Genomic DNA, 16402 nt, shown 5'->3' on the forward strand with positions numbered 1-16402 from the left:
TCGGTCTACATGCAAGTATCATATATCGTCAGGAAGCTTACATTCTCCTCTTGTATATATAACTAGTCGTCGACCTCTTCCACAACGTGCTCAAATCAAATGTGGGTTATGTTTCAGAAAAAAACAAAAACAAAAGCTTGTGAAAAATGTACTCAGAAGCCTATGCAAAGAAGAGAGGCTCTCTGATCTCCTTCTCCTCTCGATTGAAAAAGACATACCCATAAATCACAATGAGGTCAGTAATACAGTGGGGCAAAAAAGTATTTAGTCAGCCACCAATTGTGCAAGTTCTCCCACTTAAAAAGATGAGAGAGGCCTGTAATTTTCATCATAGGTACACTTCAACTATGAGAGACAGAATGGGGGGAAAGAATCCAGGAAATCACATTGTAGGATTTTTAATTAATTAATTGGTAAATTCCTCAGTAAAATAAGTATTTGGTCACCTCCAAACAAGCAAGATTTCTGGCTCTCACAGACCTGTAACAACTTCTTTAAGAGGCTCCTCTGTCCTCCACTCGTTACCTGTATTAATGGCACCTGCTTGAACTCGTTATCAATATAAAAGACACCTGTCCACAACCTCAAACAGTCACACTCCAAACTCCACTATGGCCAAGACCAAAGAGCTGTCAAAGGACACCAGAAACAAAATTGTAGACCTGCACCAGGCTGGGAAGACTGAATCTGCAATAGGTAAGCAGCTTGGTGTGAAGAAATCAACTGTGGGAGCAATTATTAGAAAATGGAAGACATACAAGACCACTGATAATCTCCCTCGATCTGGGGCTCCAAGCAAGATCTCACCCCGTGGGGTCAAAATGATCACAAGAACGGTGAGAAAAAATCCCAGAACCACACGGGGGGACCTAGTGAATGACCTGCAGAGAGCTGGGACCAAAGTAACAAAGGCTACCATCAGTAACACACTACGCCACCAGGGACTCAAATCCTGCAGTTCCAGACGTGTCCCCCTGCTTAAGCCAGTACATGTCCAGGCCCGTCTGAAGTTTGCTAGAGAGCATTTGGATGATCCAGAAGAGGATTCGGAGAATGTCATATGGTCAGATGAAACCAAAATAGAACTTTTTGGTAAAAACTCAACTTGTCCTGTTTGGAGGAGAAAGAATGCTGAGTTGCATCCAAAGAACACCATACCTACTGTGAAGCATGGGGGTGGAAACATCATGCTTTGGGGCTGTTTTTCTGCAAAGGGACCAGGATGACTGATCCGTGTAAAGGAAAGAATGAATGGGGCCATGTATCGTGAGATTTTGAGTGAAAACCTCCTTCCATCAGCAAGGGCATTGAAGATGAAACGTGGCTGGGTCTTTCAGCATGACAATGATCCCAAACACACCGCCCGGGCAACGAAGGAGTGGCTTCGTAAGAAGCATTTCAAGGTCCTGGAGTGGCCTAGCCAGTCTCCAGATCTCAGCCCCATAGAAAATCTTTGGAGGGAGTTGAAAGTCCGTGTTGCCCAGCGACAGCCCCAAAACATCACTGCTCGAGAGGAGATCTGCATGGAGGAATGGGCCAAAATACCAGCAACAGTGTGTGAAAACCTTGTGAAGACTTACAGAAAACGTTTGACCTCTGTCATTGCCAACAAAGGGTATATAACAAAGTATTGAGATGAACTTTTGTTATTGACCAAATACTTATTTTCCACCATAATTTGCAAATAAATTCTTTAAAAATCAGACAATGTGATTTTCTGTTTTTTTTTTTTTCATTTTGTCTCTCATAGTTGAAGTGTACCTCTGATGAAAATTACAGGCCTCTCTCATATTTTTAAGTGGGAGAACTTGCACAATTGGTGACTGACTAAATACTTTTTTGCCCCACTGTATCTACAGGGACATGGCCCCCAGAAGGTTACTGCTTTAAGGCCCCTGGAATGTTAGGCTTCTACCTTATGAGAGGAAGGACTGATTTTTATTATTTTGTCCATTAGGCTATTTACTTATTTGTTCAAAGTTCAGGTTTCACTGTTCAATGTTAAATCTTTAACAATAAAAAAGCCTAATTATGCACCAGGGTTTTATTGCTTTGCATGTCTTCCAAGCCTATGATAATGTGAGTGACAATTTTGCTGACACAAAAGAAATGGCAATTGCATATCACTTTCACCAACACAGGACACATAGCTAAGTACTTACCTTCCTATTAGTACATTAATTTTAATTCTACATTTCCATATTTTGGAAAGGACCGGGGGAAAAAAAATCATGCACTTGCTGCCCTTTTTCTGACTTTGAGCCCCTGCCCCTCTATAATCCTGTGCACGTCCCTGTGTCCATGCCACACCGCATTGATACAGTAATTCATGGTAAAGGAGCCCCAACCAAGTATTGAGTGTATAAATGAATATACTTTTCAGAAGTTGTACATTTCTGTATTGTAAATCCTTTTTTTGATTGATCTTAGGGAATATTCTAATAATTTGAGATACTGGATTTCTGATTTTCATGAGCTATAAGCCATAATCATCAAAATAAAAACAAAAAAGGCTTTAAATATTTCACTTTACATGCAATGAATATAGAATATATGAAAGTTTACCTTTTTGAATTAAATTATGAAAAAAGGAACTTTTTCATGGTATTCTAATTTTTTGAGATGCAATAGTATTTTATAAATATGTTGAAATTAGGAATATAATGCTGCATCTTAAATACAGTAGAAAAACAGGAGGTTTGTATAACCAGGAAGAAATAATCACTCTGTGTGTGTGTGTGTTCAGGGTGGTGTGAAGTGACGTTCCTGTTACCACCCCAACGTTGATTATTTATACGTAACAGAATGTTCCAAATGTTGTATTGTTCTCATCCCACAGCCATTTTCCAACATTTATAATATTGTATGTATTGAAATGGAAGATGACATACTATTTATCAGTTGCACTACTGTCAGTGCAGCTGTTATAAATATTATGAAGAAGAAGGTTCTGACCAATCCAAATTTGTGCTGCAAATTTAAAACAAGAGAAAATTATTAGTAATCTGATGTCAGCGAATTAGCCACAGAGAGTAATATTAACATTCGCGTAATCACACGAGTGGTTTTCATTTCTGGAGATCACCGCTGGAGCTGCACCAGCAGAACTGGTGTCAAATCTCAGAGTTGTGTACGTTGGACTTTCAGCAGGTTTCACAGCCGATGGTGGAGCAGCGCTGACTGATGAGTCAGAGAGAGTTGTGGGTAAGTTAGCTGTGGAGTAGTCGCCCTGATCAGCAGAATCGGATGGGTGTTGGACTGTAGAATAAAGGGGCTGTGGATATTCAGAGGGAGCTGTGGGTAATCCCGTGTTGGAGTAAATAGTTTGAGAGGAGGTGAGGGGGCTTGTGGGTAATCGAGGAGTGGAATAAACTGGGTGAGAAAGGCGTCTGATGTCTTCAGTCTCATCATTACTGACAGGAGCCTGAGAGCAAGAAAAAGGAAGAAAAAAACTGTGATCAAGGTGGCACATTAAAACAAGTATAAATGTGTTAAGTCTAAAGTCTTAAAAAAAAGTCCTAAGCAAATTAAAAAGTTGAATAAATACTTGTATTTACAATTCGTATGTACTTTCATTTGGTTCATGTAGCAGTCATGTGTGTGTACTGTATGCAATAACTATATACATGCACTTGAGCTCCAGAACAGACCACAGTAAGTGTGTGTGTGTGTGTGTGTGTGTGTGTCACATGAAAGAAAATGACATTATGTTATTATGGATATTAACAGGATTTGTTGTCATATGCTTATCTGAGTCTAGTGATTTATGTAGGTTTACAGTGATGTAAAATAGCAGATGTGACCAGCTGTGCTGTGGTTTTTGGTCAGCATCAGTTCCAGTGATGACCTGATTTTGAAGAAAAACAAACAAACAAACAAACAAACAAACAAACGAACAACACAACTCACCACATCGTTTGAGGACGCTTGTGGAGGTTTGGCTACAGACGAGAAGAAAATACATTTGAGAAAATTTAAAAAAAGATACACACTATTATGAAAGTTATTTATTTTAAATTCATATAAGCAGAGTACTGAATGGACAGTAGTTTGTACATGTTCTTTGACTGTACACTTTATGCAGCTCTATTTTTGTCCACTAGGGGGCAATGTTGCCCCGTCACTGTTATTCTCATTGGAGACTCAGGATTTAAAGAAAAAGAAAGAAAGCACGACTTTATTCATCACACACTTGTGAAACTTCCTCTCTGCATTTAACACACACACATGAGCAATGAGCACACACACCCAGAGCAGTGGGCAGCCATGCTAACAGCGCCCGGGGAGCAGTTAGGAGTTTGGTGCCTCGCTCAAGGGCACCTCAGCCCAAGGTCGTCCCATATTAACCTAACCTGCATGTCTTTGGACTGTGGGGGAAACCGGAGCACCCGGAGGAAACCCACGCAGACACAGGGAGAACATGCAAACTCCGCACAGAAAGGCTCTCGCCAGCCGCTGGGTTCGAACCCAGAACCTTCTTGCCGTGAGGCAACCGTGCTAACCACTACACCACCGTGCCACCCCACGGTGATTTAAACTCATATAGAATATAAAATTTGTAAAAATAAATAAATAAAAAATTATGAATTAAAAACAATTTACTATATGTGCTTTTAAGTAACAAAAATGCCGTAATTTATTACAAATGATTTTTAAATTAATAATTAATCCATAGCAAAGTTCTATTATTATTAAAGTAAATAAGCAAACTACCTTTAAAATAAAGTTCACTGACGCCAAAATGACGTCACTGCTCTCCTCACTCAGTATCCAATGAACACGCTCCATTTCAAATCGATGGCGGTTAAGAAGGCGAGCGCGCGCAGTTTCACTCCCTCACTCTGATGAGAAAGTCAGGAGCCTGAATTCACGTTTAATTCAACTTTTACTGACTGAATATCAACTTTTTAAACGAAAATTATCAATAATATGTTCACTGAGGGGCGGCATGGTGGTGTAGTGGTTAGCACTGTCACCTCACAGCAAGAAGGTCCGGGTTCGAGCCCCGTGGCCGGCGAGGGCCTTTCTGTGTGGAGTTTGCATGTTCTCCCCGTGTCCGCGTGGGTTTCCTCCGGGTGCTCCGGTTTCCCCCACAGTCCAAAGACATGCAGGTTAGGTTAACTGGTGGCTCTAAATTGAGCGTAGGTGTGAATGTGAGTGTGAATGGTTGTCTGTGTCTATGTGTCAGCCCTGTGATGACCTGGCGACTTGTCCAGGGTGTACCCCGCCTTTCGCCCGTAGTCAGCTGGGATAGGATCCAGCTTGCCTGCAACCCTGTAGAACAGGATAAAGCTGCTAGAGATAATGGATGGATGGATGGATGTTCACTGAGCAGATACCTGAGTTTATATAACCGCTGAATAGCTTTTAGAACCTTGTTTATTTCCTGAGTTAATTAGATTAAAATGGCTTTAAAATGTGAGAATTGAGTAAACAACAGGCTGTGAGTAAATTTCAGAGGTGAACAAAGAACCCAACTTCATTAGTTAAGTCAAAGTACAGATCCCGCTGGTCATATATTACTCTGATACGAGTGAAAGTTGGCCAGTCAAATTTTTACTGAACTTAAAGTACTAAAGTACTTACTTTTAAAAATACTTAAGTCTTAAAAGTACTTTTTCTGTCAACATGTTGTATTATTGCCACAACGCTTACAAAACCTAACGCCGTTCCCAAAGACAGAAATGTGAATTCACAAAACGAACACATGCTGTGCATCATGGCGGTTTAACGTTAAGCTAGCTAGTCAGTGAAGCTCCACCTGACATGCTAGCAAACTCTTTTCAAACTCGAAATCATATTGGGTAGCTAACGCTACTAGAAAAGAAAGATTTCTACATTCTGGTTATTTGGCAAGATTATGCTAAAACATATTTCTGAAAAGACTTCAGATACTGTAAGTTAACATTACTGATGTTAGCATAACTCTGTTTTTACATGCTAACTAACAGTGTCCAAGTTAACTAGCTGTGTGTTAACGTCAGCCGTGGACAAGGCTATGGGAACTTGGTGGGCAAATCCATAGAAAGTCATTTGATTAACCAGACCGCATAGCTATTGCAATGTTATCACGATCTCTAAAAGAACAGACAACTTCATTGCAAGCTTTCTCTTGGAATAAAACCTTTATATAACTCAATATGCTTCCGCAGTGATGCGGTTCATTTTTGGCAAACAAAGTAAACAAAACAAAACGAATCTTTAATCCATTCAGAAAACTGAAACATGGGTTCGAGGTAAAGCCATGAGTGCGTGTGTTCCCCAGAAGAACCGCCTCCTTCCATCGGCCATCAACTGATTGTGTTAAATAACGCTGCTGAGAAATCACTGAACTTGATTTTATCCAGTCTATGGACGTGACGTGAGCCTAGTGATTACTGATCGGCTCTCAGTGTCACCTGCGGAAAAACCAATCACGTTTTAGAAAAGAAAAAACATCCACTTTCAAAACCGCTTCATGGTAACGAGTAACAAGGACCTTGATAGAAATGTAGTGGAGTAAAAAGTACGATATTTGCTTTTCAAATGGAGTGAAGTTAAAGTCATACGGTACATTTCCAAAAAAATAATACTCAAGTAAAGTACAGATACTCAAAAAGTGTACTTAAGGACAGAACTCAAGTAAATGTACTTCGTTACTGTCCACCTCTGTTAAATTTGTTGGTACTCAGTTGAATATCAGTGGAGTTAGGACTTCTTCCTTTATCTAATATTCTAAAGAAGAAATTTCCTAAGAAATGGTTAAAAAGTCCCCATGCCATTATTTTCACTATAAACCTTATACTGAATTCCTATTTCAGTTAGTTTACGACAGTAATTCACCAGAAGTATGTCACATGGTAATTTATTCTCTTTCATTTATGACAAAATAGGAACATTCATGGGCAGTGGTTAGCACTGTCGCCTCACAGCAAGAAACTTCCGGTTCAAACCTCACAGCTGACGGGGGGCTCTCTGTGTGGAGTTGGTCTGTTCTCCTTGTGTCTGTGTGGGTTTCCTCTGGGTGCTCTGGTTTCCTCCAACAGTCCAAGCACATGCGGTTAGGTTAGGTGAACTGCCTACACTAAATTGCCCATGCAGAATGGTTGAGACGAGAAAACCTCGATAATAAGAGTAACATCCATTGACTCAGTCCATCCATCCATCCATCATCTCTAGCCGCTTTATCCTGTTCTACAGGGTCGCAGGTGAGCTGGATCCTATCCCAGCTGACTACGGGCGAAAGGCGGGGTACACCCTGGACAAGTCGCCAGGTCATCACAGGGCTGACACATAGACACAGACAACCATTCACACTCACATTCACACCTACGCTCAATTTAGAGTCACCAGTTAACCTAACCTGCACGTCTTTGGACTGTGGGGGAAACCGGAGCACCCGGAGGAAACCCACGCGGACACGGGGAGAACATGCAAACTCCGCACAGAAAGGCCCTCGCCGGCCACGGGGCTCAAACCCGGACCTTCTTGCTGTGAGGCGACAGCGCTAACCACTACACCACCGTGCCACCTGGAGAGACAATTATTTAAAAAAAAAAGTTAGCTTTGGAAAGACATTACTGATGCTGTGACCTTTTACCTGACCAAGGTTATAATACCCATCAAAATGGCCAAAAAATAAATGAAGATTAAAATTGACTTCTGCAAGTCCTGTTATAGCCGTTCCTCATCTGTACACAGGATGCTGAGAAAAGTGTAATAAACACCAAAAACAATGAAACACTTATTGTTACGTTCATCAACTTATCACTAAAAGTAGTCTAATTAGCAAACCAACTCAGCTAAGGTATTCAGTATTGAAATATATTTTAACACTCACTCACCTGTCAATCACCTCTCCATTCATTATACTTTTCAGTACTGTAGACATTAGTTGAGGTGACGTACGTTTTATCTGACATTTTTAAAAAATATGCTATCCATGCTTGATTATTTTCAATTTGAAAATAATTCTTTACATTTTGGGGCGGCACGGTGGTGTAGTGGTTAGTGCTGTCGCCTCACAGCAAGAAGGTCCGGGTTCGAGCCCCGTGGCCGGCGAGGGCCTTTCTGTGCGGAGTTTGCATGTTCTCCCCGTGTCCGCGTGGGTTTCCTCCGGGTGCTCCGGTTTCCCCCACAGTCCAAAGACATGCAGGTTAGGTTAACTGGTGACTCTAAATTGACCGTAGGTGTGAATGTGAGTGTGAATGGTTGTCTGTGTCTATGTGTCAGCCCTGTGATGACCTGGCGACTTGTCCAGGGTGAACCCCGCCTTTCGCCCGTAGTCAGCTGGGATAGGCTCCAGCTTGCCTGCGACCCTGTAGAACAGGATAAAGCGGCTAGAGATGATGAGATGAGATGAGATGTTTCCTTGTAGAGCTACCGTCATCATGATCAAACCATGGGCCGTGATTCAGTCTGAAAAATCATGATATGACACTGTGGCAGCAGGGGTGTGGCCAAGCGTGAGTTTGTGAATGGAGGGTGGGGCCAGGGAAGGTGATTAGCAAAGTCAGTACACCTGTTGTCGATTAATGTGGTGTGTGTGTTTTGCAGGGGATCTCTCCCAACCAGAGCACGTGTGTGTGTATGTGTTTGTGAACAAACGAGAATAGTAAGCTGAAAAGCAAGTACGATATTCGGAAATAAAGTCACTGTTAACATTAGTCCCCGCCTGCCGTGCTTCAGTATTCCACCCACATCAGGAACATATTACAGATACTTTTTCCAGATCACATGACCTGAGAAAATGACATCACTGAAGCTCGACAGGAGCAGTTGCCACAGGAATGCGCATCAAGCTGTTGCCAGGCTGAGGGCTGGGGACTTGGAGGTGGTGTGATAGTCTCAAATCCCCAAATTTTGTCAGAATGGGACTGAAATAATGCAGTCTACATTCAGCTTTAAAGATCACACATTATGCATAATGCCTCACTGATGCTAAACTTGTCCAGGCAGCGATGTAATTTTGTATATTACACCAATTCCCCCATGCTATTACTTAAAGTGCCTGCCGCCACCTTGATTTTAATATTTTCAGATGTTCTGCATTTCAACAGTTTTATAATAGATTAGGGTTTTGTTTTTTTTAAATTTGTGTGTTTGGGTTTTGTGTATTGCACTACCTTGGGTCTTCTTTTTCCTCTGTCGAGCTACCACGAATAAAAGAGCAATGAGAAGCAGCACGAGAACCACAGACACAGCAACGATGAGAGAGGAAGTTGGAAATTCTGGGAAGGAAATCAGAGTCATAATGTGAAAGTCAAATTTAAACCACATTCTAATCAATCAGACGTTCTGACTTTGTCTGAACAATTAAACACAGTGTGGATTAAATTGCAATATGTGTGTTGTGTGTAATTAAAGTAAAACTGAAAACGTACAGGATGTGGTTGATGTTCAGAACATGGAGCCAGTGGTAATAAATAACTGGATTTAAACATCTCATGTCTACTTTTCATTTCTCTTTCTGTTCATCAGAATAAATCTCCAGAGCAGGTGGCATTTTTACAACAGCAAAGCTTTGAACTTTAGCTCAGTTTGTACCTCATGGTTTAGTTTCGCATCTTGCGTGTACAAAAATGGTGTAGCCCAAAACGTCCGGCATGTTTTGGCTCCTGCACTTGAGTCAGTTCTAGGCATGTAATGATATATCATGTGATGATCAATCGCAAAAAAAAAAATTATGATGATTCAAATCAATTAAATAAAAAATGAAAAGTGATTATTATTATCATCATCAGGTACAATCGCAGGAATGCATGTGACGTCACCATAGACAGAAGTAACACAGGTCTAAAGCAGTAAACACACACACACGCAGATCTAAAATATGAAAGCGTTGTCACGTGATTAACTGTACAAATAGATTCAACAAGAAATTGGACCTCTCTTTCTTTTTACAGACTGTGGAAAGATAAAGAAAAGAGAAGCAAATGGAGGCAGAACAAATGTACATAAAGGTTTATTAAGAAAAGGAATATTTGTTATTAACTTTTTTCATTTTTAATAAAAGGAATATTTTAGTTAATAAACTATTATTGGGCGGCACGGTGGTGTAGTGGTTAGCACGGTCGCCTCACAGAAAGAAGGTTCGGGTTCGAGCCCCGTGGCTGGTGAGAGCCTTTCTGTGCGGAGTTTGCATGTTCTCCCCATGTCTGCGTGGGTTTCCTCCGGGTGCTCCGGTTTCCCCCACAGTCCAAAGACATGCAGTTAGGTTGACGTGGGGCGGCCTTGGGCTGAGGTGCCCTTGAGCGAGGTACTGAACCCCTGAGTGCTCCCCGGGCGCTCTGGTGTAGCTGCCCACTGCTCTGAGTGTGTGCGTGTGTTCACTGCTTCAGATGGGTTAAATGCAGAGGATGAATTTCACTGTGCTTGAAATGTGCATGTGACAAATAAAGTTTTTTTTTTCTTCTTCTATTATGTTTTACTCCAAGCTTTACAAATGTGGGTAAATAATTATTGTTGGTAATTCAGAAAATGAAAAAAAAAATATATTTATTTATTTTTTATTTAACAAAAAGAATATTTAAGTCAATAAAGTACAGGAAAATAAATGTTGCTTTTTTGTCAGTAAAATTTCTTCATTTAATTTTTTTTCAAAAATATCACAGGAAAATCAAATCGTGACAGTTCTGGAACAGCCTTCCAAGTAGTGTTCAGGACTCAGACACAGTCTCAGTGTTTAAGTCTCGGCTGAAAACAGATCTGTGTAGCCAAGCCTTTTGTTAATGGTGTTTATGAGGTAAAGGAGTAGATCTGGAGGATCCTCAGACAGAGTGTTTTGGTAAACTGGGATGTATGGATGCGGTCAGTCCCCACTCGCTTGCTCACTCGAGTTTGTTGACGGTGTAGTGGCTGCTGCTTTATGTCCCGGGGCTCCCTCATGCCTGTGCTACCTTCTGGCTCTCCCCTTTCAGTTATGCTGTCATAGTTAGTCCCTGCTTGCACTCAGTGCACAATGTATCCTGTTCTTACTCATTAGGGGACATTGGGCATACCTAACAACCTGTGTTGCCCCCTCCCCTGTCTCTTCCCTCTCTCTCTCTGTTGAGTTACATGTTGATCCTGATATCGAGATGCTGAAACTCTTCTGCTCCTCGGACCTGCCTGATCCATCCTGATGCCCTACATCTGGCTGGAGTCTCATCACATCGCTCCTGTGGAGGACGGCCCCATATGGACAGTTGAAAGTCACACTTGGAAGACGCTCTGGACTCTTACAGTAATGCTTTTATGGCTGAGGACTACAGTTGACATGATAACCTTTGGACTGCGGTTGTCATAAACAGTTTTGCAGTCAAGTCTCCATCAATGCACAGTTAATAATTTCAACAAAACAGACTTCCTGTTAAACTACAACCCCGATTCCAAAAAAGTTGGGACAAAGTACAAATTGTAAATAAAAATGGAATGCAATAATTTACAAATCTCAAAAACTGATATTGTATTCACAATAGAACATAGACAACATATCAAATGTCGAAAGTGAGACATTTTGAAATTTCATGCCAAATATTGGCTCATTTGAAATTTCATGACAGCAACACATCTCAAAAAAGTTGGGACAGGGGCAATAAGAGGCTGGAAAAGTTAAAGGTACAAAAAAGGAACAGCTGGAGGACCAAATTGCAACTCATTAGGTCAATTGGCAATAGGTCATTAACATGACTGGGTATAAAAAGAGCATCTTGGAGTGGCAGCGGCTCTCAGAAGTAAAGATGGGAAGAGGATCACCAATCCCCCTAATTCTGCGCCGACAAATAGTGGAGCAATATCAGAAAGGAGTTCGACAGTGTAAAATTGCAAAGAGTTTGAACATATCATCATCTACAGTGCATAATATCATCAAAAGATTCAGAGAATCTGGAAGAATCTCTGTGCGTAAGGGTCAAGGCCGGAAAACCATACTGGGTGCCCGTGATCTTCGGGCCCTTAGACGGCACTGCATCACATACAGGCATGCTTCTGTATTGGAAATCACAAAATGGGCTCAGGAATATTTCCAGAAAACATTATCTGTGAACACAATTCACCGTGCCATCCGCCGTTGCCAGCTAAAACTCTATAGTTCAAAGAAGAAGCCGTATCTAAACATGATCCAGAAGTGCAGACGTCTTCTGTGGGCCAAGGCTCATTTAAAATGGACTGTGGCAAAGTGGAAAACTGTTCTGTGGTCAGACGAATCAAAATTTGAAGTTCTTTATGGAAATCAGGGACGCCGTGTCATTCAGACTAAAGAGGAGAAGGACGACCCAAGTTGTTATCAGCGCTCAGTTCAGAAGCCTGCATCTCTGATGGTATGGGGTTGCATTAGTGCATGTGGCATGGGCAGCTTACACATCTGGAAAGACACCATCAATGCTGAAAGGTATATCCAGGTTCTAGAGCAACATATGCTCCCATCCAGACGACGTCTCTTTCAGGGAAGACCTTGCATTTTCCAACATGACAATGCCAAACCACATACTGCATCAATTACAGCATCATGGCTGCGTAGAAGAAGGGTCCGGGTACTGAACTGGCCAGCCTGCAGTCCAGATCTTTCACCCATAGAAAACATTTGGCACATCATAAAACGGAAGATACGACAAAAAAGACCTAAGAGAGTTGAGCAACTAGAATCCTACATTAGACAAGAATGGGTTAACATTCCTATCCCTAAACTTGAGCAACTTGTCTCCTCAGTCCCCAGACGTTTACAGACTGCTGTAAAGAGAAAAGGGGATGTCTCACAGTGGGAAACATGGCCTTGTCCCAACTTTTTTGAGATGTGGTGTTGTCATGAAATTTAAAATCACCTAATTTTTCTCTTTAAATGATACATTTTCTCAGTTTAAACATTTGATATGTCATCTATGTTCTATTCTGAATAAAATATGGAATTTTGAAACTTCCACATCATTGCATTCCGTTTTTATTTACAATTTGTACTTTGTCCCAACTTTTTTGGAATCGGGGTTGTATAATGAATCATGTTGTCTGTTATCACCCAAATGAGGATGGGTTGCCTTTTGAATCTGGTTCCTCTCGAGGTTTCTTCTTCATGTTGTCTGAGGGAATTTTTCCTCACCACCGTCGCCACAGGCTTCATCATCAGGGATAAATTAGGGATAAAATTATATCAGGTTTAAAGTCTTTAATTTTCTGTAAACCTGCTTTGCGACAATGTCTGTTGTTAAAAGCACTATATAATAAACTTGACTTGACCCCGACATTGTCAATCGAATTGAATCATGAATTGGGTGAATAGTGACATGCCTAGTCGATTTAGAATCACACCGAGGCACAGAACAACAAGGTTCCAATCGAACAGACTAAACACTGCATGTGTAAAAGCACCGTGAGTTTACGGTGCGTGTTTTCAGGCCCCAGTTTGCAACTGGAAATGTAAAAGTCACACCTGCTTAAAAAAAAACACGCAGAGGAGGAAATGCACCAGACATTAACTTAAACAGAATAAAAAGCACATGTGGAAGCACACTAATAGGAAGGAGTGCCAATGTGGCTGCAGCTTTAAGTTTCACAAGCAGTCTGGCATTGCTGAAGTGGTTTCAACTTCCTTCAACAGACTGAGCACCAGGACAGAGATCCTGAGCATGTACAGGCACAGTACAGTTGTAGAAAATGATATTCTGCATCTTTATCATTTTGCAAAATGTCTGGTTTTGGCATAAATTAAGCGGCAACAGTTTGCTCGCAGTAATACAGGTATTTTATAACTAATACATGTTATGGCACACTATGAGACGGCGCTGTGGTACAATGGATAAAAAAAGGGGAAAAAACATTCAATAGGCAGTTGTTATTTGTTTGCATGGTTCAAGAAACTTCCTGTTACTCAGTGAACCAGAGAGCAGAGAAATGTGATCAAAACCTTCTCATAACCACAGCTGGTTTGATCTGTCCTGCAGTGATTTGATCTGTGTTCTCTTTCTCATCGAGAAGAAACTCAATAAAACCTCAAATGACACATAATATTATTCTTACCCTGAGGTGAAGAAGGAGGACTAACTGGGTGGGCCGCATTATTTAGTGCAGTACCTAAAGGGGAAAAAAAAGGATTCACGATGAATTCTATGATGAAACAAAAAGAATAAGAGTTCAGGCGTAGAGTTCATACCTGCTGTTGACTCTGTGGTCTCAGCATGCACTGATGAACTGGAGTGTGTTGAAGCAGCGTGTGTGGTGTGTGTAGTGTGTGTGGTGTGTGAGACTGTATTGACGGCAGGATCATCTGAGAGAATAGAAACAGGATCAAGCTAAAATCCTTTTTAAATGTTCTAAAGGTTCACATTTTCTATATTCAAGACCCATACACTGAGCCTCATTTCGCAACACGGAAATACAAATTTCTGCCCGATAAGGGTTTTGCTGATTTTTTTCATACCTGAGTGTGTATCTTGATAAATGGCCAAGTTTATTCACAGCACAACTGATTTACATTTAAGAATGATGCTGAAATTACCTAAAACAGTCACAGAGAGCTAAAAAAAAAAAATCACAAAATGACTCCTAAATGGTAAAAGAGCGCCTTCGAAGCACAGCACACATCGAACCTTCCAATAACGCAGCTCGGCCACTGCAGCATTTCAGCTACTATAGATGCAAACTATTTATATCCATTAGGGTGCATCAGTTGCCCTCACTTTCATAAACTCTGATGCATTTTTGTTTGGGTGTTCCTTTTCACCAATAAAGACATCCTGTAAAATTTTTTGACCATATTCAGAAGTCTAATGGTGGCACCATGAGGTTCATTTTTTGCCAAAAAATGCTTATTTTATGTTTTCGCGTAAGGTTTGAATCACAATGTTGGACTCTATTTATTGATTTCTTGTGAGCCAGAGATCATGTTAAGAACCTTTGCAAGGGATTGAGAAGCATTAATGAGATTCATAATACATTTGTATTGTTTAAAAGTAGTTGAACAATGATTCAATGAACAGCTAAAACTCAAACTGTGCTTGATAATATATTTAGAATATGGACTAAAAATGTGTATCTAAGATATTTGGTATACTCTATAAGGTGCCATAATGTTTCATGAAAAGTGATCGAAATTTTGTCATAAAAGTCATAAAATAGCAGCTTTTTCCATAACTTTGAGCTCCTGGAGCCACCATTAAACTTTTGAATTTTGTCAAAATATTTCACCCAGTGTGTTTTCTTACCAAAAGGAACATAAAAACAAAAATGCATCATGATCGGAGGAACTTTTCATTTGTAGGGGGCGACTGATGCACCCTAATATCCATCCATTATCTGTAGCCGCTTTATCCTGTTCTACAGGGTCGCAGGCAAGCTGGAGCCTATCCCAGCTGACTACGGGCGAGAGGTGGGGTACACCCTGGACAAGTCGCCAGGTCATCACAGGGCTGACACATAGACACACAAACGTTCAGCAAACTATTTATAGATCACTGTAATTTTGCTCTAATTCAACCATTAATCTTATTTATCTTAATATTCAGTGTTCTAACTAGACCAAAATATCAGCGTAGTGGCACCAGTTATAACGGCTGGGGGTTCGGGGCCGCCTTAGACCCCCAAAAGCTCACGGGTTCTACATGCTCGGAGATGCATTCTAGTGCATTTCCTGGCACTTGCAGGCCTCCCTGAAAGTCACTCTTTTTTGCTAATATTAATGAGATTTTGTTTGTGATTCTGTAATATCTCACAAAATATCAGGCCATTGTGTGGCTGGGAAGTTATTTAATTTGAGGGGATTAAAGCAAATAATGTGCATGAAATCGCTCGCTTGGCGCAGTCAAGCAGACAGAGGAAGTCCGTGTGCGCATGCGCAGGTTTACCTTCTTCTTCTTCTTTTGGGTTTTACGGCAGCTGGCATCCACAGTGTTGCATTACTGCCATCTACAGGTTTCCCTTTGAGCGTGCACTGACAGTTCCATCATTCTGTCGCTAAACGAACAGCTGATCACACCGAGGTGCTCGCTGAGCGCCCATATTTATTAGTTTGGTCCTGCGTTTCCTTTCCTTCGTATAGAACATAACGTCTTTTCTTCTCGCTTTCTTTCCGTTACTGTAGTCGCTCTTTCACGTTTCATTCGCACACTCACGTCCTCCATTTTTCTCTCCTGTTTCAAATTTGTATCCCACAATGCCTTGCGTGAACAGGGAAAGCCCACCACGTGATGCATGACGTAGTATCTTGAATTGGGTCATGGTGAAGCAGGAAAAAATAGTGGAGAATTTAGGGCCATGTGGAGATAAATTAATCAATTGTTCTATGAGAAAAAAAACTAATAATATTGGAAGTCTGTGATTCGAATTCAGTAGCTTTCAGTCACTAAACAAAAATAACTGGGTGTTGGGAAAATTCTTTTTATGACCTGAACTTGAAAAATCTGAAAGGCAGTACAGCTTTGAACAAAAGACCACATTTTCAAGATTGGCAAGTCTT

General features: G+C 41.0%; 1 protein-coding gene across 2 annotated transcripts in view; it reads right to left on the reverse strand.

Moving 5' to 3' along the window:
• Positions 1-2618: 2618 nt before the first annotated feature.
• Positions 2619-16402, reverse strand: part of LOC132866465 (CMRF35-like molecule 3) — a 31411-nt gene continuing 17627 nt past the window's right edge. The window contains exons 3-7 of one of the 2 annotated variants that reach the window (XM_060899252.1): positions 14102-14215; positions 13969-14022; positions 9105-9209; positions 3910-3941; positions 2619-3424 (exon numbers count right to left, since the gene is read on the reverse strand). In XM_060899252.1, the coding sequence (XP_060755235.1) occupies positions 3020-3424; positions 3910-3941; positions 9105-9209; positions 13969-14022; positions 14102-14215 (710 nt within the window). In that variant the 3' untranslated portion in view covers positions 2619-3019. The remainder of the gene's footprint in view (positions 3425-3909; positions 3942-9104; positions 9210-13968; positions 14023-14101; positions 14216-16402) is intronic. The other variant, XM_060899253.1, reaches the window with a different exon arrangement.

Source organism: Neoarius graeffei, chromosome 18 (genome assembly GCF_027579695.1).
Source record: "Neoarius graeffei isolate fNeoGra1 chromosome 18, fNeoGra1.pri, whole genome shotgun sequence".
Taxonomy (NCBI): Eukaryota; Metazoa; Chordata; class Actinopteri; order Siluriformes; family Ariidae; genus Neoarius; species Neoarius graeffei.